The sequence below is a fragment of the Zingiber officinale genome, chromosome 7B (assembly GCF_018446385.1).
Source record: "Zingiber officinale cultivar Zhangliang chromosome 7B, Zo_v1.1, whole genome shotgun sequence".
In the NCBI taxonomy this organism is placed as follows: Eukaryota; Viridiplantae; Streptophyta; class Magnoliopsida; order Zingiberales; family Zingiberaceae; genus Zingiber; species Zingiber officinale.
This window is the reverse complement of record NC_055999.1, coordinates 21578707-21606490: the sequence shown is the minus strand read 5'-3', so window position 1 is coordinate 21606490 and position 27784 is coordinate 21578707. Positions and strand designations below refer to the sequence as shown.

General features: G+C 46.7%; 1 protein-coding gene across 1 annotated transcript; it reads right to left on the bottom strand.

Annotated features, from left to right (window-relative positions):
* Positions 1-1346: 1346 nt before the first annotated feature.
* On the bottom strand, positions 1347-4752 carry LOC122005509 (receptor-like protein kinase 7). The gene is made up of 2 exons (XM_042560547.1): positions 1990-4752; positions 1347-1790 (listed from the first exon to the last, which is right to left on the bottom strand). Exons 1-2 carry the CDS (start codon positions 4628-4630, stop codon positions 1423-1425), a joined length of 3009 nt encoding a protein of 1002 aa, XP_042416481.1. The 5' UTR covers positions 4631-4752; the 3' UTR covers positions 1347-1422.
* Between the last annotated feature and the right edge of the window lie 23032 nt (positions 4753-27784).

The following is a 27784-nucleotide window of genomic DNA, read 5'->3' as shown; positions in this document are numbered from 1 at the left end:
CTATACGGGTAATAGGAAATTATTAAGACGGGAAAAAAAATAATATTAGAGTTTGCATACCATCCTGGTTTTATAGGAATCAAATTGTGAAATGTTATTAGACTTGTAGATTTGAGACTTATATGTGTCGAAGAAATATGATGGTACCTGGTACGGTGGATAAAGGAGGGATTTGATAAGGTCATGTAATCAAAAGTCAAAAGTCAAAAGTCAAAAGTCAAAAGAATGTAGTAATTAAGGGTAATCAAAAGTCAAGGGAACGTGACGATCAAAAGTCAAAGGGACGTGATAATCAATAGTTAGGAGAAAAAGGAAATTAGACCGTCTCATGTCATCAGTCACATAATTCCTGATGGGCACAGGCAGAACAGGTCTCCAGATCTGAGACGTAAGAGGCACCTTGGATTAGTTCCTAATCTATCCCCGACTAATCGGACTTCCCCATCTCAGTTCGTGTGAATAGGCAGGGTACTTTACCTAAAACAACTCCCGGCTGCCCCTGCAACGATCAAGGCATGAAGGATGGGTCCCTCGCCACAGTCTCAGATTCAGATAACAGATAAAGCCCGGACGAGTCACCACGGCTCAGCCTCCTCATCAAGACTCAAGTCAGGTGGTACCTCTGAACGGTCATCCCGAACTGTCCATAGCTAAAATCGGGCGGGATGAAAAGCGCTAAGCAGCAAACAATGTCAAGGAATCGTAACCTTCCTATCAGAGAATAAATGTCATACGTCAGGAAATATTCCAGTGATCTACTATCACCTACAAATAGAACCTTCCTTCTACCAATAGGAGGTCATCGTATATCTTCTCTCACCCGACAAACCCTGACACCCGACATTCTCTGATAACATGTAGGCTCTGAAGGTACACAACGTCATATAAAAAGAGAGGTCTTCTCCCTTAGCCAGGTACGTACGCGCTCATTCACACTCGTTTTCTACCGTTCTTTTTTCCTTCGTACACTATTCTTCTGGGAAAAAAGAACTTAACTTGAGCGTCGGAGAGTCTGCGCCGGAGACTTTTTTCTTGATTTCTGGTTTTTAACGCTCCGGGTATTTGTCTGAGTGTGTACAGAGCCTAAGTACCATCGATTTCTTCACCACTGTCCTTAAGTTCCATATGGGGGGTTAATTCTTCCGAAGCACATATATGCTAAGTGTGTCAACACCTGTGTTATTTCCGTCGATCTTCATCTGACTCATATTTCAAATCGGAACAATTTCAATACTTGTAGTTTTTTAAGTCCTCTTCCAATTTGATCGGCACTTATGAAAAAAAATGCACAGACTAATAGCAAATCACCATCGCTTAGAACGCGATGATTATTGTGAGGAACGAGATGAGCTCGATGTTAACGTCCATGGCCGTCCGCATCCAAAATGATATTGTACAGGGAACAAGGTGAGTTCCAGCGTTTCACTCATCGACTTCCATCAGTTTCTTGTTGACATATGATTTTATGGTTCCACCGTTCACGGCCTCCTCCAGCATCTGTACCACCGTCCTCATCGACGGCCGCATCGCCGGTAGCCTCGCAGTGCACAGCAGCGCCACTCGCAGAACCTTGATCGCCTCCTCCTTGCTCCACTCCTGCTGTATTCTGCTGTCCACCGCCGCCATCAGGCTCTCCCTGCTGCTCATCCGCTGCGACACCCAGTGGACGATGTCTTTGCTCTCGCCGTATTCCGCCTCGATCGGCCGCCGTCCGGTCACCAGCTCCATCAGCACCACCCCGAAGCTGTACACGTCGCTCTTCTCGTTCACCTTCCACGTGTAGGCGTACTCTGCATTTTTTAACCGCGACAATTAACGATTGAAATGAACAGAAAAATAAATCGATGAAAATCTGATGGCCATCGAACAATTTAGATGAACAGGATGATTGATCGAGCTTAATTACGAAAAAGGTGAATGTTTTTTAATCATAGGATTTGAAAAGAGCGATTCTGAGATGTTAGATTAAGGAAACAGAGCGAACTGGACCTGGAGCGATGTAGCCGTGGGTGCCGGCGATGACAGGAGCAGACGAAGCTTCGCCTGCGCCCCCTCCGGCGGCGGCGACGGCGGCGGAGTGCAGGATCTTGGCGAGGCCGAAGTCGGCGATACGGGGCATGAGGCACTCATCGAGAAGGATGTTACTGGATTTGACGTCGCGGTGAAGGATGGGGCGTTCACCCCCGTGGTGCAGATACTCGAGACCTCTCGCAGCCCCAAGTGCCACTTGGTACCTCTCCTCCCAACTCAACTCCTCCGCCTTCCCAGGCGACGCCGCGGCCGACCCGTGAAGCTTATCCCACAGGCTGCCGTTGGGAAGGTGCTCGTATACCAGCAGGCACCACTCCTCGCTCGTGATGCTGCAGAAGAGCTTCACCACGTTGACGTGGCGCACGGTGCTCAACGTCTCCACCTCCGCCTCGAACTCGCTAGTCGCCGTCCGCTTCCGCCCCCTCCTCCCTCGCCCCCGGGTCGACGCTAGCATCGCCGCCGTGCTCCGCTCCTTGGTTCCGGCCTCCGCCAGATTCCGCCATATCTGTTTCACTGCCATCACTTCCCCGTTCGCCAGATGCACCTGATACACCTCGCCGGATCCCCCTTTCCCGATGAGATTCTCAGGTTTGATTGCTTCTACAATTTCCTGCTCGTTGAACGTCACGATCCGGAACGACTTCATGTCCCATGACGGGTCTTTTAAAAATGCCCCGTCGCTGGCACCGCCACTTGAGTCGTGGCGGCGCTTCTTTAGCACGATATGGAGACCGAGAGCGGCGAGGAAGACAGCTGCGACGGAGAGAATGCAGGTGAGGATGGTACGCAACTCACCGGTAAAGCCCCTCTTCAAGGCTGAGCATCGCCGGACAGAGCTGAGTTTGTCGGCGTTGATACCGTAGACGCAGAGGCCGGGGTTTCCGGCGAAACTGCCACTGTAGGCCGAAATAGCGAAACTCGACGGGATGGCTCCGGTGAGACTGTTGTTGGAGAGATCAAGGGAGGAAAGCTTCAACGCGGAGATGCTCCCCGGAATCAAGCCGGAGAGCTTGTTGCCCGACAAATTCAACGAGTTGAGGTTCGTCAGCTGGCCGAGGCTTGCTGGGATAGGCCCGGAAAGGCTGTTCTCGGCGAGGTTCATGGTGCTTAACGCTGCGCACGAGCCGATCTCATTAGGGATCTGGCCGGAGAAGCCGTTGCTCTGCAGATTAAGACTCGCAAGGTTTCGTAGACCTCCGACGCTCGACGGGATCGTGCCTGAGAATTGGTTGTTATGCAGATCTATCTGGACGATCGACGCCGCGTCTCCGATCTCTGGAGGAATCTGACCCGAGAACCGGTTGTCGGAAATAAAGATCTGGTTTAGGGACTTGGCAGCGCCGATCCCGGCGCCAATCGAACCTTCAAATTGGTTGACGGCGAGATCGATAATGTTCAAGTTTGGCAAGCTCCAGAGACCTGAGGGAACTTCACCGGAGAGCGAGTTGTTACTGACCCTGAACCGAAGCAGAGAAGAGCAATTAGCGTAACTGGCGGGGATCTCCCCGGTGAACTTGTTCTCCAGCATCAGAAGCTTCTTCATGGTCCCTTTCCGGCACATATCCGGCGGGATTGGCCCTGTAAATGAGTTAGTCGACACGTCGATGAAGTTGAACTCAGTCCAACTTCCAAGCTTTGCCGGCAACTTCCCGATGAACCTGTTCACGTACAACGAGAGATTGGTGAGGAATCGGAAGTCCCCAAATTCCGGCGGTACCTCGCCGGAGAGGTTGTTATCGAACAGCTGTAGAGAGACGAGGTTCGTCAAGTTCCGGAGCTCCGATAGGTCGCCCTCCAAATTGTTCATCGACGCATCGAAGAAGGCCAACTTTGTGAGGTTCCCGAACCCAGTCGGGATACGCCCGGTGAGCGAATTGTTGTAAAGCTCGAGTTGCCATAGATTGGAGAGCTTGGAGATCTCCGGGGGGATCACGCCAGTGAGGAAGCTGTCGGCTATCTCGAGGTCAATGAGCTTTGTCAGGTTACCGATCGCCGGCGGAATTTGTCCATGGATGTTACAATTAGAGAGGTAAAGCCGATTGAGTTTGGTCAAATTCAGCACCACATCAGGGAAAGGATTAGGATCGAAAGAGTTATCTCCGACGCTGAGTACCTCCAACTCAGTCAGCCCCGCGAGGGAGCTCCACGGGAAGGCACCGGTGAAATAATTACTAGAAAAGTTGAGGATCTGAAGCTCGACTAGAGTGGTCATTTCGGGAACTACACCTCTGAGAGAGTTGAAGGCGAGGTCAAACCGGCGGAGTCTGCTGCACCTGTGAAGATCATCGGAGATGTTACCGGAGAGGTCATTAGACACCAGGGAGAGGGCAGTGAGCGAAGGAAGCCGGCAAATAATATCAAAACGGATTTCTCCGGAGATTCCGATGCCGGTGAGATCAATTTCTGAAACAGAGCCACCAGAATCACACGTGACACCGGCGAAGCCGCCGCAATGTGGGTTGTTTGCGGTCCATGATTGGAAGGCGGTCGCGTTTGCTGTCTTGAAGGTCGATTTCAAATGGAGGAGGATTTGCCGCTCCTCTGCTGGAGTTGCTTCGCCAGCCGCGGCGAGGCACAGTAAGAGAAGGAGGAAGCGCATAGTGAGAGGCGGTGGTCGAGTTTGGTTTGGGTACGCACGTTATAGAGACGAGGAATTAGGGGAGTGACACGCGAACTGATGAGTTCGAGGAAGTGGAGAGGTGACGAGACCGTCCACGAGCGAACGCTCATCTGTTAGGTTTTGGGCCTGGAATTTGTCGTCTGCGTGGGGGCCTCTCGACCTTCGTCGCCGCCGCGTTTGACTCCAAGAGTTCACTCACCGCCGCCGTCGGCAAAAAACGTCGGGACTTTGCTTTCCTCCAACGACGAAATATCGACGCTGCAAACTTACGTTACCCAGAATTATACTCGACTTGTCATCGGAGACAAATTGTTCTAGGTGGTTGATAATTTGTACCATCTCGTATATATTTGCTAGACGGATTATATCAAGTAGAAACAAAAAATACGTTAAATGATACAAATTATAGATGGCAATATTGAAAATTTTCCTTTAGTAAGGTACCAAGCCAAGGTGGTAATATTGTAATTTGATGGCACCAGCTGTTGGTTAACACACGTGGGGAAATGTTTTTGTAGTTTTGCTTGATGATTGGTGATGTGGCAGCACATTACTACAGACGACCACATTAAACTCTTAATTATGTCAACTTGTTTAATGAAAATCCATATTAAAATTGTAAAAATATTCACCAATATTGAATTAAATCTGTCGACAAAAAAATAGAGCAAATTTATTGGAGTTGTTGAGTAGTATAATATAAATAATTATTTATTATTTTATAAAAATGGATACATGGTTGGTATTATCAATATTATCGACTTTATTTTTTATGATTGACTGAGGGAGAGACACGTTGATTGTTTCTAGATCTTCTCCAACTATTTTGACCTTTAAGATCGATGATGGATCGATCAGTCAATGGGAGGGAAGCTTCCTTCTGTGAAATAATTCATCCAAATGTCTTTTTCTGCCAAATCAATTAATCAATGTCTATAATTCCAATTAAAGCATATTATTAATTATCATATCCTTGGTGTTATTGCCGAGTGTCCACTTAGTACATGCCTTGGCCTTCCAAGTCAAAAGAGCAAGTTGGCTGTTCTCACTTTGTCTTCTGAAAATGCCAAATCCTTCGTTGCCAGCATCGACAATGTTTTTTTCCTGCAGGCTCACCTTTCGCATTGCATTGAAAGAGACAATGATAGAGATTGATGTATTTATTTATTATTATTATTTTTTAAAGAAAAAAGAAAAGAAGAACGTTGCAGCACTTAAGAATTAAGATATAGATCTATCTTATACTGCTAATAAAGTTAGACTTTAATTCAGAGGTTTTATGTATCTTTGAATTATTTTTATGAATTGCCAACTCGCTTGAAAGTGAGACGACTGTGTGTTAGCCAACTAATATATTTTATATATATATATATATATATATATATATATATATAGAGAGAGAGAGAGATATAGATAGAGAGAGAATTGTTATGCTATGGATTTTATCCTGCGGATTACTACAGACCAATTGCCATGTCATATTATTTTAATTTTTTTAATACAACATTTCCTCTTTCTATTTTCTTTTTCTTCTTCGTTCTCTCGTTGCACGCTCGTCGCCTCGTCATCGCACCTTGTCACCGTGCCTCGCCGCGCCTCGTCTCGGCTGGCCACCCGCTCGGCCGCCAGCCACCCTCCCGGTCGCCGGCCGCCGGCCACAGCTACCCGCCAGGCCGCCCCTCGATTCCAACCGCGATCTGATGCGATCGCGGTCGTGTTGGCATGCGACGATCACGACGGATTCCGGACACGATTGCGCCGGAATTCAAATGCGAGTACGCGACCACGCCGGAATCCGGATGCGACCGCGTCGGAATCCGAACACGACCGCGCAGGAATTCAGAGCAGCGGGAGGAGTCGCAGAACCACCACCGTGCACGTCCCACATCACGTCCACCGTCGAACCGTCGACGAAGATGGCTTGGTTCCCCCTGAAATTCCACCTCAATCTCCACACGCTGACCACCTCCTTCTTGTCGACTCCTTGGCGTTGAGCTCATCCCCTTTGCATCGGATCATAATCTCGTGCTCCTTTCCCGCCGTCGACTAGCGCTAATTTGGTGGAGTAGAGAGTTTCGCCAGGTACCTGCTCCCACCGGCTCACCTGCTCTCGCCGGCTCACCATTGAAAATGCTGCGATCGAGTGTGTTTCCAAACTTTGGATGAATCGCACATGAAAGCGCCACCGACTTGGTTGGCGGATCAAACGACTTGGGTGAACAGCTCATTGCTGGAGGAAAGGACGGTGCGGTAGAAGCAAGTGATAGCGTCCTGGGTGGTGACGAGGTGCGGTGACGAGGCGACGAGCGTGCAGCGAGAGAACGAAGAAGAAAAAGAAAATAGAAAGAGGAAATGTTGTATTAAAAAATTAAAATAATATGACATGGTAATTGGTCTGTAGCAATCCGCATGTTAAAGTCCGTAGCAATCCGCATGATATATATATATATATCTATATATATATATATATATATATATGATCCTGTCCGAACCGGTTATCAGTGGACGCTGGGCACGTGGCGCTTCCTGCTAGATCCTCGAATGCTCCGGTGAACCTGCAACAAAACCGAGCCGGGAGGGGTGTCCCGGCGACGGCCCTCCGACGCTCAAGTCAGGCGAGGAATAACAAAATGGTGGCTTCAAGATGAAGATTTTTCATACCTCCAGTGGAGAAATGGAAGCCTTATATAGATCTCTCAAAGAAGCCTGGGCGTGCCAATCAAAGCTACCACCTGCCTTTGACCATGCCCAGGTATGGGTCTGTCAGAAGGGCCGTATGTCGAATATGGATACTGTGAGACGCGTCCATGAGACCATCATTCATCATGACGACCTCTCCATGATATGGCCGGCAAGATCGTGCGATCTTATGCCTAATCATCGGACATGCTGCTGATATCTCATATCGAGCCGAGCGTAGGCCGCTCGGCAACCTTTATACCCTCGCCCTATTTGGCCGAACGGACAACCCCCTCGGCCCTTGACCCCTGCCGAGCGGACTCCCGCTCGGTCTTCCTGCCCTGGCGTCGGAAACATGAGCCCATGGATGGGCTTATCTCTAGCTCCGTTCGGACCTACCCATCCGCTCGGTGGCCATCCACCGCACAGCCTTTCATCGGTCCTCGGGTTGATCCCCTTCGAAGTGGGTCCCCATTCTTACCGCCGGATCACTTGCCTTCCCTTCAAGTCTAGTCGAAGGAGGCAGTGAGTCCGACTGACAGCGGGCGGTCGCCGCTTTTCCGTAGCTTATAATATCACTGGGGCCGTCCGGCCCTTCTGCCAAATTCAGCCGCTCGGCTCTTTATTTTGGTTGTCTTGTCGCTTAATGTTGATATTTGCTTGTCTAGATCTCCTCGGAAATTATGCAAATCCTCTCCATTAAGTCGGAGCATGCGCAGTATGGGCGCATTAATTGCACTCGGTGACAGGGCGCCACGTGTCGACCCTTGTGTGGCGGCGGCGTCACTTACGATGGGACGCCCCCGTTTGAAATGGACGGCCCGATGGCGTCCTTGTTTCTCGTGACCTGGATCGGACGGCGGTGGCTGACCGGCCTCGGCCGTATAAAGCCTCCGTCCCTTTTTTGGCCGCATATTCGCTCGCGCGTTGCCTTCTGCTTCGTTCTGTTGCTGCGGCCTCCGGCGATCTAGTGTCTGGTTTTAGGCGGCGATCACCTCATCGGTGATTCTTTCCACCCGTTTCCTTCCCAGTGAGTCCTCTGCCTTCACTTAATAGGTCTTCCCTGCTCATTTCGCTCCTTTCGTTTCCCTTCCTTTGATTTTTTTCTGAGATGGCGAGTTCCTCCGAACCCATTGTTAACATTTCGGGCCCCTGGTACCTGACCATGGAGAGCCGATTCGATGAGGGGCATGCCCAGCGCCTTGTTCGGACATACGGGCTTCCTGATGACCACGAAATAATTATAGCGGCCCGACCGACCGTCCACATGACCCGCCGATCGGCTCCATTTGTTTCTTTTTGCGGCCTTAGATTTCCTACCCATCCATTTATTCGAGGTTTGTAATTACTTCGCATCTCGGCCAGACTTGTGCGAATTCCTTTAGGTTCTTGGCGGGATGGTCGTCCTCTTTAAGTTGCACAAGATGTTCCTCTTGACCCTAAGATATTCCATTTCTTCTTCTACCCCAAACAATCCGAGTAAGGCACCTTTATCTTCCAAAGTAGAATAGGCTTTAAATTTTTGATAACATGCCGACCTCCAACAAACACTGGAAGGAGTTTTTCTTCTTCATCCGACTTCCCGATCGGCCACCCTTCCGACTCAATGGCAGACCGGACCCAGCCGGAGCTCGGCAAGTTCAGAAGTAATCCAGCCTATCTTCATGCGGCGAACTGGCTGTCCGGCCAGCGATACAAGATCGACCAGTTGCTCCTGAAGGGGGTGTTATATATTTTCGGGTTATCTCCCGTTCAGGCGAATCTCCCCTTCCGCATGAGTAAGGACTCTTTACTCTCTTAGTCTTTTTTGTCTAACTGATTTTAATTTTTTTCACTGCAGCTGATGTCATGTGGCGCTCCAAGGCTACCACTCACTTGAAATTGAAGTCTGTAGAAATTGAAGCGGCCACCAAAAAGGAGCTCGCCGAGCGGGGTTTAATCCCTAGCCGCCCGGCAGGTGCAGGAGAGGGAGGGGCACAGTCCGCTCCTGAAACAGAAGCTGCCTCATCCGCTTCAGCGGCGGTTGAGGCGGAAATCGATCCTGTTTCCTCGGCTCCCGCCGAGCTGGGCGTTCCCCAGGTTGGAGATCCACCTTTGGAGGTTCGGCGGAAACGTCGAAGAGACCCCCGCCTTCCGCTAGCCCAAGAGGGGGAACCACAGGCGCCGATCGGCGTAACTTCGCCCGACCGCACGCCATCCCGGATCGGGACCCCTATGGCTTCGCCTGCCGCACAGTCTTCTGGCTCTCCTCCCCGACCTCGCCGCCGCTTACGTCGGTTGGGCGAAACTTCCACCATAGGGGAGTCCTCGCATCAGGCGGCCGCGACTGAAGAAGCGCCGTCTGGCCACCCTACCATCAAGACTACCCTCCGATTCCCATCGGAGGAATATTTACTGTTTGCCGATCGGCCATCGAGCCCCGTTCACGAAATAACCCTGACTGGTCCGCTCGCCAAACTCTTCGAGGACACCCAGATTCAGGTGGCCCTTATGATGCCCAAGCAGCTCGGCGATAACAATATGCAGCAGGCTACTCAGGTAAACCCGTCTTCATTCCCGTGTCATGCTATTATTTGATTCCTGACATTATTATTTCCCTTACAGCGCTGGGCTGAGCAAATTGCCACTAGCCATCGGCTAGCCGAGTTGGAGGGCCTTCTGGAAAAACTCCAAGTGTCGGAAGGTCCCACGGGAGAAACAAGCTTTTGAGGCCGAACAGAAGAAGGCTGCCGACCTGACTGCTGAAGTAGCTCGGCTAGCGGACTTGGTGAAGAAGCGTGACAAAGATGTGAAACGCGCCGGTAGCCGGAAGAGGCAGGCGATCGCTGACCTGGACAGAATGAAAGTAGATGTCCATGCGCTAAATCAGCGATTTAAGGATCTGGAGGCCCAGCTGAACGTCGAACGGGAGGTCCGTTCGGCTTAACGCACAAAGGCTGAAGCAAACTTGAAGGCCCTCCAAGATTCCTTAACTGCTTCCCGGGCGTTGCTCAAAAAATATAAGGAGGGAGAGCCTAGTCGCCTAGCTGTAGCGCGCCAAGAATACATCCGCTCAGAGCGATTTGGTGAAAAGTTTGGTGGCAACGTCTCCTCAACCTTCCTCGAGGCGGTCAAGGTCACCACGGCGTACTTCAAAAAGGGGGGGCATCTTCCTGCTGACCTGAGCATTCCCCCTCCCGAACTGGCGTCCATGATCGACGACATCCCGGACACCTTTTTTAATTTTGAGGACCCGGAGTGATGTGGGTTATTTCAAGCACTTTTTGTACTTCCTCCGCTCGGCGGATGTGAAATTTTTGTACGTGCCGTTCGGCATAATTTTTCTTCTAATGAAACGATGCCCCTTTTCCTGTCTTCCTACCCATTGTCCATAATATTCTTCTGTTTGCTTAACACTAATGCTTGTAAAATTTTCGCCAGTCGTGCTCTTAAGCTTTCTCCCTCACGCGTCCGATAGGCTTGGCTCATTGCATAAAGTGCGAGTGAGCAGACCTACTCGCTCTGCACGTATCCTGCTTGCGTGAAGTCAACAAACGCCGAGTGTTGAAGGACCAACCCCCCTTCGGGCCTGAATGCTTTAATATTTATAGTTTCCGCAGTTTCTTACTCCGATATTCGTCCTTCCGCTTGGTATATTTATAGCCGATCGGCGCGGCTCTCGATTTTTAACGACGGTGCTCATCGGCTTTCCGCTCGGATTATTTATAGACGCCGGCTCGTCTCTCGATTTTTAACGACGGTGCTCGTCGGCGCGGATATTTATAGCCGGTCGGCGCGGCTCTCGATTTTTAACGACGGTGCTCGTCGGCTTGGATATTTATAGCCGGTCGGCGCGGCTCTCGATTTTTAACGACGGGGCTCGTCGGCGCGTCCGCTCGGATTATTTATAGACGCCGGCCCGTCTCTCGATTTTTAACGACGGTGCTCGTCGGCGCGGATATTTATAGCCGGTCGGCGCGGCTCTCGATTTTTAACGACGGTGCTCGTCGGCTTTCCGCTCGGATTATTTATAGACGCCGACTCGTCTCTCGATATTTATCGTCGGAGCTCAACGGCGCGGATATTTATAGCCTGGCCGGTGCTCGATTTTAACGACGGTGCTCGTCGGCTTGATATTTATAGCGGTCGGTTCTCGATTTTTAACGACGGCTCGTCGGCCGTCCGATCGGATTATTTATAGCGCCCGTCTCTCGATTTTAACGACGGTGCTCGTCGGTAGCGGATATTTAAAGCTGGTCGGCGCGGCTCTCGATTTTTAACGACGGTGCTCGTCGGCTTTCCGGTTTATAGATGCCGGCTCGTCTCTCGATATTTATCGTCGGAGCTCGACGGCACGGATATTTATAGCCGGCCCGGCTCTCGATTTTAACGACGGTGCTCGTCGGCTTTCGCTTCGGATTATTTATAGACGCCGGCTCGTCTCTCGATATTTATCGTCGGAGCTCGACGGCACAGATATTTATAGCCGGTCGGCGCGGCTCTCGATTTTTAACGACGGTGCTCGTCGGCTTTCCGCTCGGATTATTTATAGACGCCGGCTCGTCTCTCGATATTTATCGTCGGAGCTCGACGGCACGGATATTTATAGCCGGTCGGCGCGGCTCTCGATTTTTAACGACGGTGCTCGTCGGCTTTCCGCTCGGATTATTTATAGACGCCGGCCCGTCTCTCGATTTTTAACGACGGTGCTCGTCGGCGTGGATATTTATAGCCGGTCGGCGCGGCTCTCGATTTTTAACGACGGTGCTCGTCGGCTTTCCGCTCGGATTATTTATTACCAGGCCGCCCGATTTTTAACGACGGTGCTCGTCGGCGTGGATATTTATAGCCGGTCGGCGCTCGATTTTTAACGACGGTGCTCGTCGGCTTTCGCAGGATTATTGACGCCGGCCCGTCTCGATTTTTAACGGCGGTGCTCGTCGGCGCGGATATTTATAGCCGGTCGGTAGCGGCTCGATTTTAACGCGGTGCTCGTCGGCTTTCCCTTCGATTATTTATAGACGCCGCCTCTCGATTTTTAACGACGGTGCTCGTCGGCGCGGATATTTATAGCCGGTCGGCGCGGCTCTCGAACGACGGTGCTCGCCGGCTTTCCGCCGGATTATTTATAACCGGCCTCTCGATTTTGCACGGTGCTCGTCGCGGATATTTATAGCGTCGCTCTCGATTTTAACGACGGTGCTCGTCGGCTTTCCGCTCGGATTATTTGTGGCCGGCCCGTCTCTCGATTTTAACGACGGTCCTTGTCGGCGTGGATATTTATAGCCAGGCTCTCGATTTTAACGACGGTGCTCGTCGGCTTTCCGCCCGGATTATAGACGCCGGCCCGTCTTTCGATTTTTAACGACGGTGCTCGTCGGCGCAGATATTATCGGCGCCGCTCTCGATTTTTAACGACGGTGCTCGTCGGCTTTCGCCGGATTATTTATAGGAGCGTCTCTCGATTTTTAACGCGGTGCTCGCCGGTACGGATATTTATAGCCGGTCGGCGCGGCTCTCGATTTTTAACGACGGTGCTCGTCGGCTTTCCGCTCGGATTATTTATAGACGCCGGCCCGTCTCTCGATTTTTAACGACGGTGCTCGTCGGCGCGGATATTTATAGCCGGTCGGCACGACTCTCGATTTTTAACGACGGTGCTCGTCGGCGCGTCCCAGTGGGACTACACACCCGGCCGAACGGCTCGGCCTCCGTCGTCGAGTGCTGGGCTTGTGCATAATCATCCCCGAGGTAGTATCGGCTAAAATGTACCTGGCCGAACGGCTCAGGCCTTCGCTCCAGGCAATAACCTCCCTCTATCACCCTGATCAGCGCAGGGTTTTGGTTTTCCTTCCTGCCACACTAGTATGCAGCCCGGCCGAACAGCTCGGGGTCTTCAAGCCGTTCATCGGAGAATGCTCAATGTGTTTTTATCTTTTTGCTTCCTGCATCGCAAGCATATAGGCGACGAAAAAGTATATACATTTATATTTAGCGCACCTGTCACCCAGCGCGGAGAACGTACTCCTGGTTGAACGGCTCATGGTCTATTTCGTCGAGCATTTTGGCTTGGATAATTTACCTCCGTCCGAACGGTACGGGGCCTTCGATTTTCGAGCGCTTGGCTCGACCCATATACCTCCGGCCGAGCGACACGGGGCCTTCGTTTTTCGATGGTAATGCCTTATTCTCGCTCTTTTGACTTTTCATTTCTGCATTTTCAGTAATCAGTCGAAAAATGTACACATGGTGATTTACAGTGATACACCTTTCACCCCGCCCGATAAGGCTGGAGGTGGTTCGCGCTCCACGGTCTATCTAGCTACCGACCGTCCTCATCCTCCAGATAATACGCGCCCGAGCGGAGCTTTTCGATGATTTTGAAAGGACCCGCCCATGGAGCTTCAAGCTTGCCGACGTCACCGACCGGCTTGACCTTCTTCCAAACAAGGTCGCCGACCTGGAACGCTCTGGGAATGACGCGCCGGTTGTAGTTTTGCTTCATCCGCTGACGGTATGCCATCAGCCGAACGGACGCCTTTGCCCTTTCCTCTTCTACCAAGTCCAGCTCCATGTTTCTTCGTTCGGCATTGTCATCATCGTAGCTCTGGATCCGAGCTGACTCAACGCCGACTTCGACCGGTATGACAGCCCCACCGCCATATACCAAATGGAACGGTGTGACTCCCGTCCCTTCTTTTGGCGTCGTTCGGATGGCCCACAAGACGCTCGGCACTTCATCCGGCCAACTCCCTCCCAAATGGTCGAGCCGAGCGCGCAGAATACGAAGAATTTCCCGATTGGCGACTTCAGCTTGACCGTTGCTCTGAGGATAGGCCATGGACGTGAAATGTTGCTCAATGCCATAGCTTTTGCACCAATCCTCTAACATCTTCCCTGTGAACTGCCGCCCGTTGTCGGACACTAGTCGGCGAGGGATGCCGAACCGACAAATGATGTGTTGCCAGATGAATTTTTTAACCATTTGTTCCGTAATCTTTGCGAGCGGCTCGGCCTCCACCCACTTGGAGAAGTAATCTACCACCACTAGTAAGAATTTCCTCTGCCCGGTCGCCATCGGAAATGGACCCACAATATCCATTCCCCATTGATCGAACGGACATGAGATGGTTGATGCCTTCATCTCCTCTGCCGGTCGGTGGGAGAAGTTGTGATACTTCTGGCATGAAAGGCATGTAGATACTGTCCGAGCGGCATCTGTTTGTAAAGTTGGCCAAAAGTATCCGGCCAAGAGGATCTTCTTGGCCAATGAGCGTCCGCCCGGATGACCCCCGCATGATCCTTGATGTACTTCCTGGAGGATGTAAGCTGAGTCCTCCGAGCTTACACATTTCAGCAGAGGACGCAAGAAAGCTTTCTTGTAAAGCTGATCTCCTATGAGCGTAAACCGACCGGCTCTTCTTCTGAGGAGCCGGGTTGCATATTCATCGGATGGTGTGGTGCCCGAACGGAGGAATTCTATAATAGGTGTCCTCCAGTCGCTTGGAAACGTGAGGCCTTGCATCCGGTCGACATACGCCACCAGCAGCGTTTTTTCAATTGGTTGCTGAATGGCGACCGGCGTTATTGAACTCGCGAGTTTGGCTAACTCATCGGCCGCCTGGTTCTCCGTTCGGGGAATCTTCTGAATAAACACCTCTCGGAAAGTAGCTTTGAGTTTTTCAAAGGCCTCAGCGTAGAGCTTAAGCCGAACACAGTTGATTTCAAAGGTGCCGGAAAGTTGCTGAGCGGCTAACTGTGAATCCGAATAAAGTGTCACCCGACCGGCCCCCACATGCCGTGCGGCCTGCAATCCGGCTATAAGGGCCTCGTACTCGGCTTCATTATTAGTCGCTTTGTAATCTAGCCGGACGGATAAGTGCATCTTTTCCTCCTGAGGTGAGAGTAGTAATATTCCGATCCCACTTCCGAGTCGAGTGGAGGATCCATCCACATATATTCTCCACATAGCTCCCGGCTCTGGTCTTTGCACTTCGGTCACAAAATCAGCCAAGGATTGGGCTTTAATCGCCGAGCGGGGCTGATATTGGATATCAAATTCACTTAATTCTATCGTCCACTTGATAAGCCGTCCGGACGCTTTTGGATTCAACAGCACCCTTCCGAGTGGACTGTTCGTTCGGACAATGATGGTGTGAGCCAAGAAATACGGTCGAAGGCGCCGAGCGGCTAGAACCAAAGCAAAGGCCAACTTCTCGAGCCCGGTGTAACGAGATTCAGCGTCTTTTAAAATGTGACTTAGAAAATACACCGGCTGCTCTTCGCCGCTCGCCTTCACAAGTGCCGAGCCTACAGCATGCTCAGTTGACGACAGATACAGATAAAGTGACTCACCGCCAATCGGCTTGGCAAGTATAGGCAGAGAATTTAGATATGTCTTCAATTCTTCAAATGCTCGGTCACACTCTTCATCCCACTGGAACTTAGTAGCCTTGCGCAGGATCTTGAAGAATGGCAGGCTCCGGTCGGCGGTTCTGGAGATGAATCTGGATAAAGCAATTATCCGACCGGTCAACCTTTGCACTTCTCTTGTATTTCTTGGGGGCGGCATGTCTTGCAGTGCTTTCACCTTGCTGGGATTTGCTTCGATTCCCCGCTCGGTCACTATATACCCCAAGAAACGCCCTCCTTTAGCTCCGAATAGGCACTTCTGGGGATTTAGCTTGACTCCATATTTGCGCAGTGTTCGGAAGGTTTCTTCCATATCCTTGAAAAGATCGGCCGCTAGGACGGATTTGATAAGAATGTCATCCACATAAACTTCCAGATTCCGCCCGATCTGCTCCTTGAACACCTTGTTCATCAAGCGTTGATAGGTGGCCCCGACATTCTTTAATCCGAACGGCATCACTTTGTAGCAATATGTGCCGTCGGCCGTTACGAAGCTTACTTTTTCTTGATCTTCTCGTCAAGCATGCAAATTAATTCGCAGCCGGCCGTAGAGTCCACCAACTGATCTATCCGGGGCAGAGGATAAAAATCCTTGGGGCACGCTTTGTTTAGGTCTCGAAAGTCGATGGACCCTCCACTTGCCCGCTTGAGACCAATACCACGTTGACCGGGAACCTCGCAGTATGTGGCGGCCTTGAAGTTTTTCTACTTCGCCGGATGATGGCATTTTGTTCGGCATGAAGTCCCTTTTTGCTTCACCGGCCGAGCGTTCGGTCGGACATGCAACTCATCGCGCCAGCTTGACGAAATTCCGGCAACTCATGTGTCGACGGACAAAGACATCATGATTTCACGGAGGCATTGGATCGCCTTCTCCTTCGCTCTTCCTTCGATCCGGCGATAAAAGTCGTGGCCTCGGTCGGGTCGGATGGATCTGAACTTCCTCCTTTTCATCATAAGTTAAAGCAGGAGGTTTCTCGGTTATGGCGTGTACCTCGATTCGGGCGCCTTCCGAGCTCGGATCATCTCTATATAGCACCGCCGAGCTACTAGCTGATCTCCACGCACTTCTCCTACTTTTTCCTCCACGGGAACTTTATCTTTTGGTGGAAGGTTGAGACAACCGCTCGGAATTCGCCGAGCCCGGTCGTCCCAAAATGACGTTGTAGGATGATGGAGAGTCGACCACCACGAAGTTTATTGTCCTGGTCCTCCTGAGCGGCTCCTCTCCCAGTGAGGTGGCTAGCCGGATCTGTCCGGTGAACTGCTGTTCGAAACCCGTGAGCGGGTCGTCATGGGCAGACTCGGCTCGATCAATTTGCGCAGATCGAGCGCCTTCTTGAATATGATGTTGACCGAGCTCCGTGTCAACAAATATGCGGTGAATGGTGTAATTTGCTATTACCGCTTTAATGAGCAGCGTGTCGTGCACTTCTACTCCTTCCAAGTCCCCGGTCCGAAAGTGATTTCGGTCCACTTGCCGCTCTTGGCTCACACCAGCGTGGATCTGCACCGTTGACGCCCGCCTTTCTGGCTCGATTGGAGTCCCCTCCAGTCGGTCCGCCGGCAATAACGTTGATCTCGCCTCGGGAAGTATTGTTCCAGTTTTCCTCTTCCCGAGCGGACGGTCGTGACCGTTCTCTGGACGCCCGGCGATTCTCCTGCCTCGGAGATCGGTGCCGCTCGGGTGTCTGCTGATGTCGTCTCTCGGTGCGGGTCCGGTCGGCTTCATGGGTCCTATGTCTCCTGTCGATGGGAGGAGACCGTCGTTCGGCTTTCCTGGGAACAGGATTGGATACAAAGGGAAGGCTTCGGCAATCCCTCGTGTTGTGCGTATCCGTCTGGTGGAAGGTGCAGAACATAGGGGTCCACCTCTTCTTTGGCTTGGGCCGAGCGGCAGCCACCTCTTGTACGTGAGATCTGGCATGGGGGGATCGGATTGCATCGGCCCTCGGTCCTCTAGGTGGCTGCTGAGCGGTGTGCTGTTTCCGCTCGGCATGAGTAGGTGCCCGCTCGGCTGGAGCTTCCTTTTTCCGAGCGGCTTGCGCTTCTTCCACATTTATATATTCGTTGGCTCGATGTAGCATGTGATCATAGTCTCGAGGTGGCTTTCGGATGAGCGACCGGAAGAAGTCTCCATCCGCAAGGCCTTGCGTGAAGGCGTTCATCATCGTCTCCGAAGTGGCCGTTGGGATGTCCATCGCCACTTGGTTGAATCTCTGAATGTAAGCTCGAAGCGATTCTCTCGGCTCTTGCTTGATGGCGAACAAGCTGACACTTGTCTTTTGATACCGCCGACTACTGGCGAAGTGGTGGAGGAAGGCCGTTCGGAATTCCTTGAAGCTCGTGATGGATCCGTCCGGCAGCCTCCGGAACCACCGTTGAGCAGACCCCGAGAGGGTGGTAAGAAAGACGCGGCATTTCACTCCATCGGTGTATTGGTGGAGCGTGGCTGTGTTGTCAAACTTACCCAGATGGTCATCCGGGTCCGTTGTTCCATTGTACTCGCCGATCGTCGGAGGCACGTAGTGCTTGGGTAGAGGGTCTCGTAGAATAGCCTCCGAGAATTGGCGATTGGTCCGCTCGGGAGATGGGTCCGCCCGGGGAGCTTTCCCTTTTCTGTCGTCTCGCCTTGGCATTTCGTCTGAAGAAGAGTCTCTATCCCTCCGAGCTGGTCCGGCTTCAGGGGTGCGAAATAAGGCCCGGTGGAATGCGACGGTGGCTGGAGGTGCTTCCGCTCGGCCACCCGACGCAGATGTTGCTTGTTGCTCCGGCCGTTCGGCCGCTGCTTTCTGTTTTTGTTCAACAATTTTGGCGGCCCTTATCTCGACCAGAGCGTCGAGTTCTTCCCTAGAAAGCGTCACCGTGTGTTGTCGTCCAGCCTCGTCCATTGTTTCCGATCGGATGCAGGAGCGTTCCCACAGACGACGCCAATTTGATCCTGTCCGAACCGGTTATCAGTGGACGCTGGGCACGTGGCGCTTCCTGCTAGATCCTCGAATGCTCCGGTGAACCTGCAACAAAACCGAGCCGGGAGGGGTGTCCCGGCGACGGCCCTCCGACGCTCAAGTCAGGCGAGGAATAACAAAAAGGTGGCTTCAAGATGAAGATTTTTCATACCTCCAGTGGAGAAATGGAAGCCTTATATAGATCTCTCAAAGAAGCCTGGGCGTGCCAATCAAAGCAACCACCTGCCTTTGACCATGCCCAGGTATGGGTCTGTCAGAAGGGCCATGTCTGAATATGGATCTGTCAGGGAGACGTCCATGAGACCATACTGTTACTGTATCAGCCTCTCCATGATGTGACGGCAAGATCGTGCGATCTTGTGTACGGCCTAATCATCAGACATGCTTCTGCTGATATCTCATATCCTGAGCCGAGCGCATAGGCCGCTCGACAACCTTTATACCCTTGCCCCTATTTGGCCGAACGGACAACCCCCTCGGCCCTTGGCCCCTGCCGAGCGGACTCCCGCTCGGCCCTTCGGTCTTCCTGCCTTGGCGTCGGAAACATGAGCCCATGGATGGGCTTATCTCTAGCTCCGTTCGGACCTACCCATCCGCTCGGCTCGGCCATCCACCGCACAGCCTTTCATCAGTCCTCAGGTTGATCCCCTTCAGGAAGTGGGTTCCCCATTCTTACTGCAGGATCAATATATATATGAACAATCCATGAACATCTAATATTAAATTATTGATTTTTTTAGATTTAAGGTTTAAGTTAAAGAAAATAAAATTTTTTAAAAAATTAATATTAGATGCACACGGACTTTTCATAGATAAATATATATTGACAAAGTTCTGTGTGTGTGTGTATATATATATATATATATATATATATAATTTTGATATCTTGCACATCTTTATATGGGCGACCGTGGGTGATAGTAGACATGGCCTGGTGATACAACGTAAACTTGATTTTTCTTAATCTCTCTCTTCCTTCGCGGGCTTATTTGTTCTCGTTCTCTTCCTTCGCTTCCCTCTCTTCCCTAAAATAGAAGCCATAAACCCTCTTCGTCGCTCATTCACTCCTCTCTTCCTCTGCTTCCAACCCTAGATGTAGGTCATCTTCTTCAACTCTCAGCTCATGTCAAGTAAGTTAGGGTTTTCGCTCACAACTTTACTTTACTGAGCTTGCTCCAAGTGAGTTAGAGTTTTCGCTCACAACTACATTGGTCATCTTTCTCCTCTTCTTGTTCTACTTGTGTTTTATAATGACGCAAAAAGGTGTTGCAAAAATATGTTGAATGTTTGTCTTTTACCCATCATAGTTTCTAAAAATCAGCTGTTTAAAAATCATTGGGAGAACACTTTGTTGCTTAATTTCGAAGAACATAATGGTACTGGTTTTAAAAAATTGCAACATTAATGTTGGTCTTTAAAACCCCATTAATCAATGTTGGTGTTGGTTTTCAAAAGCCAGCACTTTCCATGTGTAAATCAGTACTAACATTGGTTCTGATTTTCAAAGACACATTTACACGTTGGTGTTGGTTTGCAAAGACCAGAACCAACGTTGATGCTGATTTGCAAAGACTAGAACCAGCATCAACATTGGTTCTGGTCTTTACAAACCAATACCAACATTTATTCTAGTTTTCAAAAATTCATTGATTACTACATTGACACTAGTTTTAAAAAATGGACACATTGGTATTGGTTTTAGAAAACCAACACTAATGTGGTGCTAGTTTTTCAAAACCAGCACCACCCATTTTAAAAAACAATAAGTCACACCAACGTGTTTTAGTATATGTCTAAAAAACCAACATCAATGTGGTACTGCATATGAAAATTAGCACCACCCCAACATATTGATAAAGACATAGAAGTCAGAAAATATATTGTTATATAAATGTCAAAATCTTAGAACCATTATTTGTGTACATGTATATTTGTTTATTTATGTTAATAATATACACTTTGAATAATTCTAGTTATCAGTTGATGTTGACCATAAACTCCAATGGATCAATGTTTTAGGTCACTTTAATAATTTTTTTGGTCGTCCAACAATGAAAGGACAGGATCGTCGGTTAGTTGATTTACATGATCGACACAAAGTGATCCTTAAATAGTCCCCTTTTACTGTACTTTGTCTACTAGTGAATATATTTTAAAGTTGGGATTCAACATCTCAAACCTTTATATTTGCAGGTACATTTTATAGTTTTGAAAGTTAGAAGCACATAATAGAAAATTAATCATTGTAAATTTGTAGGTGTACCAGTTGCTTTCACTAGAAGAGATGTATCTATGTTGCTTGGTATTTTAGATAGAGGTGTTTCTGTTCTTATGAACTCAACTAATGCATCGGATGACTACTTTCTTGCTTACATCTCTAATAAAAAAGAACTTACTAGATCAAGAATTAAGGAGTTGCTTAAACTCTATTCTCATAAAGTTAAAGTAGATCATGATGTTTTAGTATTTTGTAAATTATACATTTTGTATATATTTGTCTGTATATTATTTTCTTCTAGTGCATACAAGGTTCCATTAGGTCTTGTAGATATTGTAGATAATTTTAAAAATCTAAGTAGATTCAACCGGGTTGAAGTGATTCATCAATTTATTATTCCCCAATTACCTATCATTGGGGATCTTTTTTCATCAAGTCAAACATATCAAATGGCCACTTCAGTTCCATACCTAAAGGGATTTACTGGTCTTTTGGTTGTAAGTTTTTTTAATGGTAAATATGATTTTTTTTATATGGACATTATTATGCATTTAAGATTTTGTATAATGAAGCGGGCATGGTTTTTGGAGCATGTTCCAATCCAAACCATATAATATTGAAGGTCCATGAATAAATAAGTGGAGATCTACTCCTTCACATATTAGTAAGATGAGAGCTTTGTTAGACTAAGTCTCACTTTAAAAAATAAATATCGAAGACTATCACTTAACTTTCATCTGTATTGTCTAAATAATTATTTATAATTTGATAGGTTATTGGTGAACTTATCCCTACCCCTTTTGAAAATACATTGGTAGAAAATATTCCTTACCTCGATGATACTCTACATCGATTAGAGACATCACCGGTACATGATATAGAAGTTAGACGCCAAGTGATAGTGAATACCCTAATTATATTATTCATCAGAACTGAATCAATGAGCTAACAATGGAGAACATGTAGCTAAATGAAAAGGTTAAAGAGTTATTTGGAATAATAAAAAAGTAGGGCATCTTGGTTAAATCAAGCGACCCTGTAGTGGATCCTCATCCTGAACCAGTTGCTTCAAGAACAAGAATAAGGAGAGAACGTGATTGAAATTGCTATGATTACAGGGATACTCCAATTGATAATCCTATGTGGTCCAAGATTTAAACTCAGAAGAAGAGAAGCAAGATAGGAATATGTAAGCCTTCTAAGAACATTACAAGACAAGGAGTTGTTCTTGATCAGAGAAAAGAAAAAATTAATCACTACGATAAGCATGAAAAGGGAGAGATTATTGTTGGTGCAATTGACATCTAGGGTTTCGATGTTTGACAATATGACCAAGGGTTGACCCAAACAGGACTTGATGTTTGGGAGAGAGAAGTCTAGTCAGGACTAGATGACTAGCAAAGGTAAGCCCTAACCAAAGGTTAGGCAAAGTGGAAGTCCCGGTGAGTGAAGCCGAGCCCTAGTGAGTGAAGCTAGGTGGTGGAAGTCCCGGTGAGTGAAGTCGCACCCTAGTGAGTGAAGCTAGGTGGAGGAAGCCCTGGTGAGTGAAGCCAGGCAATGGAAGTCCTAGTGAGTGAAGCTAGGCAACCCTAAGAGGTAACCCTAGGTTATACTTGCATTCTGTTAATACTGTGCTAACTCAGTGTTGCAAGGAAGCTCAGCTAGGTCGACGGGCTGACCGGATAGCTGCCATAAAGCCCAGACGGGTCGAAGGGCTGACCTTGACGTCTGGCAGGTAAGTGAAGGTAAGTCACTGGAGGGGAGTGACTATGAGGGCACGTTCCCGGGAAGGGAACATTATGCGTCGATCTGACTTAGATCCATTTCGGATATCTAAGTCGAGATCATGACTAGATTCCGGTCTCGAGGAGATGGAATCTAATTAATATTTTATTTGATGATAAACTATGCTAACACTCTATTTTGCAGGATATATATTTGCCTCGGACTAACGTTTTCTTGCAGGATGGAAATCGCTGGAAAACAAGGGTCCGGGCGCCCGGAGGTGAATTTTATCCCCAAACGTCACTTCGCCACATGGAGATCTCTGGTTGGCTCGGCTACATCATATTCAGGGCACCTGAAAGGATCTCGGCTCCCCGAACCTCCTATATGTTGGTTGCTACTCGAAAAGCCTAGAGGTTCCACTGTACAAAAATTTTGTACAAAGGTCTGAACCTTTTCCTAGCTACCATGTGTTCTTTTAAATTAAATTTTGGATCGCCTGCGGAACTTAACACGTTTGATCCAAAACTTAATCTATTCGTTCTTTTAGGTTTTGACTTGGGTCTCCTGCGGAACTTAACACGTTCAACCCAAATCACCTTAAGTTATTAATTCCATTAAATATTAATTTCCATAATTGGTTCCCAGTACTGACGTGGCGAGGCACATGGCCTTCTTGGATATGGGAGCAACCACCACCGACTAGACTAAACCTTTTATGGAAAGCTAATATTTAATTTCCTAAAATAACTTTAGGTTAACCGAAAAGAATAATCAAATCACAAGGAAAAAGAAAACAAAAGAACACAACATCGAAAAACATATTCGAAATACTAGAATCGCATGCCTCTTGTATTTGGTATTATTTCCAAAAATAACTAGTATGATGCGGAAAGAAAAATTACTAGTTATACCTTTTAGAAAGACCTCTTGATCTTCTACCGTATTCCTCTTCTAACCTCGGACGTTGTGTGGGCAACGATCTTCCGAGATGAGAAACCACCAAAGCACCTTCTTCTCCTTTCTTCAAGTTTCGGCCAAGCACTATGCTTCCAAGAGATGAAGATCTTTTCCACCAATCAAGCTCCGAGGGATGTAAGCTTTCTCTCCTTCTTCTCCAAGCTAAAATCCGGCCACCACTTGATCTTCAAGGAGGAAGAGAGGTCCGGCCACAAGATGGAGAGAAGAGAAAGGAAGGAGGCCGGCCACACCAAGGAAGAAAAGAGGGAGAAAATAATAGAGGTTGTTCACCATGAAGCCTTCTCTACCCCCTCTTTTATAATCCTTGGTCTTGGCAAATAAGGAAATTTAATTAAAAACTTCCTTAATTCTTTTGCCATGAAAAGGAAAAATTTATTTTAATTAAAATAATTTTTCTTCTCACTTAAACATGGCCGGCCACTTATTTCCTCAAATCAAGGAGAGTTTTAATTAAAGAAGAATTAAAACTTCCTAATTTGTTTCCGGAAATTTATAAAAATTTCTCCAATAATTTTATCCCTTCATGATTGGTTTATAAAAAAGAAATTTAATAAATTAAAATTTTTCTTTTAAACATGTGGATAAAAAGTTATATCTATAAAATTAAAATCTCTTTCAATCTACAAATAAGGAAAGATATCAAATCTTTTCTTAATCTTTTGTAGAAACTTATAAAAGAGAATATTTAATTTTTAAACTCTCTTTTAAATCATGAATATGTTTAAAAAGGAAAGTTTTCTTAAAATTTAAAATCCTCCTTTAATCAACAAATAAGGAAAGATTTCAAATTTTAAACTCTCTTTTAATCATGTAGATGATTTACAAATAAGGAAAGTTTTTACCAAAAATTAAAACCATCCTTTTAAACTACAAATAAGGAAAGAGATTAATCTCTTCTCTTAATCTTTTGTAGAAAACTATAAAAGGAAATTTTTAATTTTTAAACTCTCTTTTAAAATCATGATATCCACATAAGAAATAATTTTAATAAAAATCCTTTTTAATATTCTAGTGGTCGGCCACCTAAGCTTGGGACCCAAGCTTTGGCCGGCCACCTACATGGCTCATCCACTTGGTCTTGGCCTGCCCTAGCTTGGGTTCCAAGCTAGCTTGGCCGGCCCCATTGGATGGGTAAGAAGGTGGGTATGCTGTGGGTATAAATCTCTATATACTAGAGGCTATGATAGGGACCGAGAGGAGGAATTGGTTTTGGTCTCCCGATGAAATTAAGCATCCCGTGTTCGCCCCGAACACACAACTTAATTCCATCAATAATAATTCATTCCACTAAAGAACTATTATTGAACTACCGTACCAATCCCAAATTATATTTTGGGCTCCTTCTTATTATGAGTGTGTTAGTCTCCCTGTGTTTAAGATAACAAATGTCCACTAATTAAGTAAGTTACTGACAACTCACTTAATTAATATCTAGCTCCAAGAGTAGTACCACTCAACTTCATCGTCATGTCGGACTAAATCCACCTGCAGGGTTTAACATGACAATCCTTATGAGCTCCTCTTGGGGACATTCTCAACCTAGATCACTAGGACACAGTTTCCTTCTATAATCAACAACACACACTATAAGTGATATCATTTCCCAACTTATCGGGCTTATTGATTCATCGAACTAAATCTCACCCATTGATAAATTAAAGAAATAAATATCAAATATATGTGCTTGTTATTATATTAGGATTAAGAGCACACACTTCCATAATAACTGAGGTCTTTGTTTCTTTATAAAGTCAGTATAAAAGAAACAACCTCTAATGGTCCTACTCAATACACTCTAAGTGTACTAGTGTAATTATATAATTAAGATAAACTAATACCTAATTACACTACGGTCTTCCAATAGTTTGTTCCTTTCCATTATGGTCGTGAGCTACTGTTTATAATTTATAAGGTACTAATAACATGATCCTCTGTGTGTGACACCACACACCATGTTATCTACAATATAAATTAATTGAACAACTACATTTATCATAAATGTAGACATTTGACCAATGTGATTCTTATTTCTAGATAAATGTTTATACCAAAAGCTAGGCTTTTAGTATACACTCTAACACTATATAAGGAGGGTAGAGGCTGGAGTCACAACAACAACGAACAATCTGCTCTCCTGTGCTCTTGCGACGCTGAGAAGGCTCTCCGACAAGTTCATTTATGTCTGTCTTATTTTTATTGTAGATTTTTATTTTACTAATTAATTCCTGTACTACTTTTTGTAACAATCATTCAAATTATTAGTGATTGCCCAATGAAAGCACTCAACGAGTGCCGGCCTTGTAGTAGGAGTCGCCGAAGGCTCCGAACCAAGTAAAAAAAAATACTTGTGTTAGGGTTGCTCTTTCTTTTTGCTTTTCTTATTCCGCTCCGTGCTTACTCGATTTTTTTAATGACTATTCACCCCCCCCCTCTAGCGAATTCTCGATTCAACAAGTGGTATCAGAGTTAGTACCGCTCTGAATTGGTACAACCACCAATCGAGCAAGGGGGGGTTATTTTTCAAAGTAAAATAGATCGTTTGGGTTTAAAAAATATCCTTACGCCTTTCATTTTTTTCCCTCCAAACCCATTTTTGAAATATACATTCTCATCTTTTCACCATTGGTTGATATTAGAAAAATATCGCATTTTCAAAAAATTGTAATAATATTTTTTTAATATATTTTATTAATATTTTATTATTTTAAAAAAAATCACACATATTTTCCTTATCTCTCACACTACTAATCCAAGACCAAGTCTTGGGATTCCTTTTTTTTTTTTTTGTGTGTAAGGTAAAAATGGCCCAACTAGAAAGACGGAGCATTCACGAACCACCTCCATATGAGATATACGAGAGGCATGAATTCAATTTGTGGAGGATGCAGATGGAAAGCTTCATCTTCATGAACGACTTTGATAGTGGCTTGGCATTGAAAAGATCAACACAAAACTCGGAAGCAAACCCAAAGGTAATAAAGTTAGTTTCAGATTTATTACCTAACAAAGTTAATTGTAGGATAAGAAAAGTCAAGAATGCCCATGAGTTTTGGACCTGTCTGACCAAGCTTCATGAGGAACCGTTGGAGTTAGATGATCAAGTCACAATCGAATTTGAGCTCGAATCAGAGTCTGAATCCCCAAAGTCATCCTCAGAATCGGACCAAACCAGCTTTATGGCTTTAATGGCACAAGAGGAGGTAGGAGGATCTGAATCAAAATTCGAATCGGAGATGATGATGGACAAGGAGGAGAATTCAAACGAGGATTCTAAAGGTAAAATTGTGAATCAAAATTTAAATATCATTTAATATGTTTTGAATGCAGTGAAAGAGGGCGCTACAAAAGTAAGTGCCCCACCTATAAGACTCGAACCACACAACTAGAGGTAAAGGAGAAGTCGACCCCTAAAGTTCAAAAAGGCAAGGAGCATATCCAATGCTTCAATTGCAAAAAGATGGGTCACTACAAACCTCAATGCCCAGAAAGAAGGCCCAAGGATCCAGGGGAGCAAAGGTTAGTAAGTTTACAATACATGAAAATCCAATTTTTTCTACACATGTTAGTAAATTAGATAATCATCATTGCCCTAGTTTGGATTTACCTCAACAATTAGATATGCAAGCTCAACCAAATATATTAACTAATAAAAATCTAAACAATAATTTAGAAAACAATTCCTTGATCTGTAAAATTTCATATTCAAGGTTTAGGAACTTAGAAAAACAAATCAATCTTTTGAAAAATAAAATTCATAAACAAGAAAAGATAATTACCAAATTATTAAATCTAGACTTGAATTACAAGTCTAAGCTAAATTTTAAACCAAGATATAATCAAGTATCTTTTGATTATGAAATTAATCAACAGATTTAATTCAAACAATTCAAAATTAAAAATTAATAAAAGCTTAAACATTAAATACACTCTTTTAAAGAAGGACAATTTGACCAATTCAATTAATTCAAAATTAAAAACTTAAATTTAAAATTACAAATCAAACATTAAATCTTAACTAAAACTAAAACCTAAATCAGATCAATAATTCTGGGGAGGCTCCAGAATAGCTGGCACCTCCAAAACCAACCTACCCGGCAGGATAACCAAATGTAACTTACCCGGCAGGGTAATTAGGATTAGAATAAAAAGGGACAAAGTTTAACTTGAACT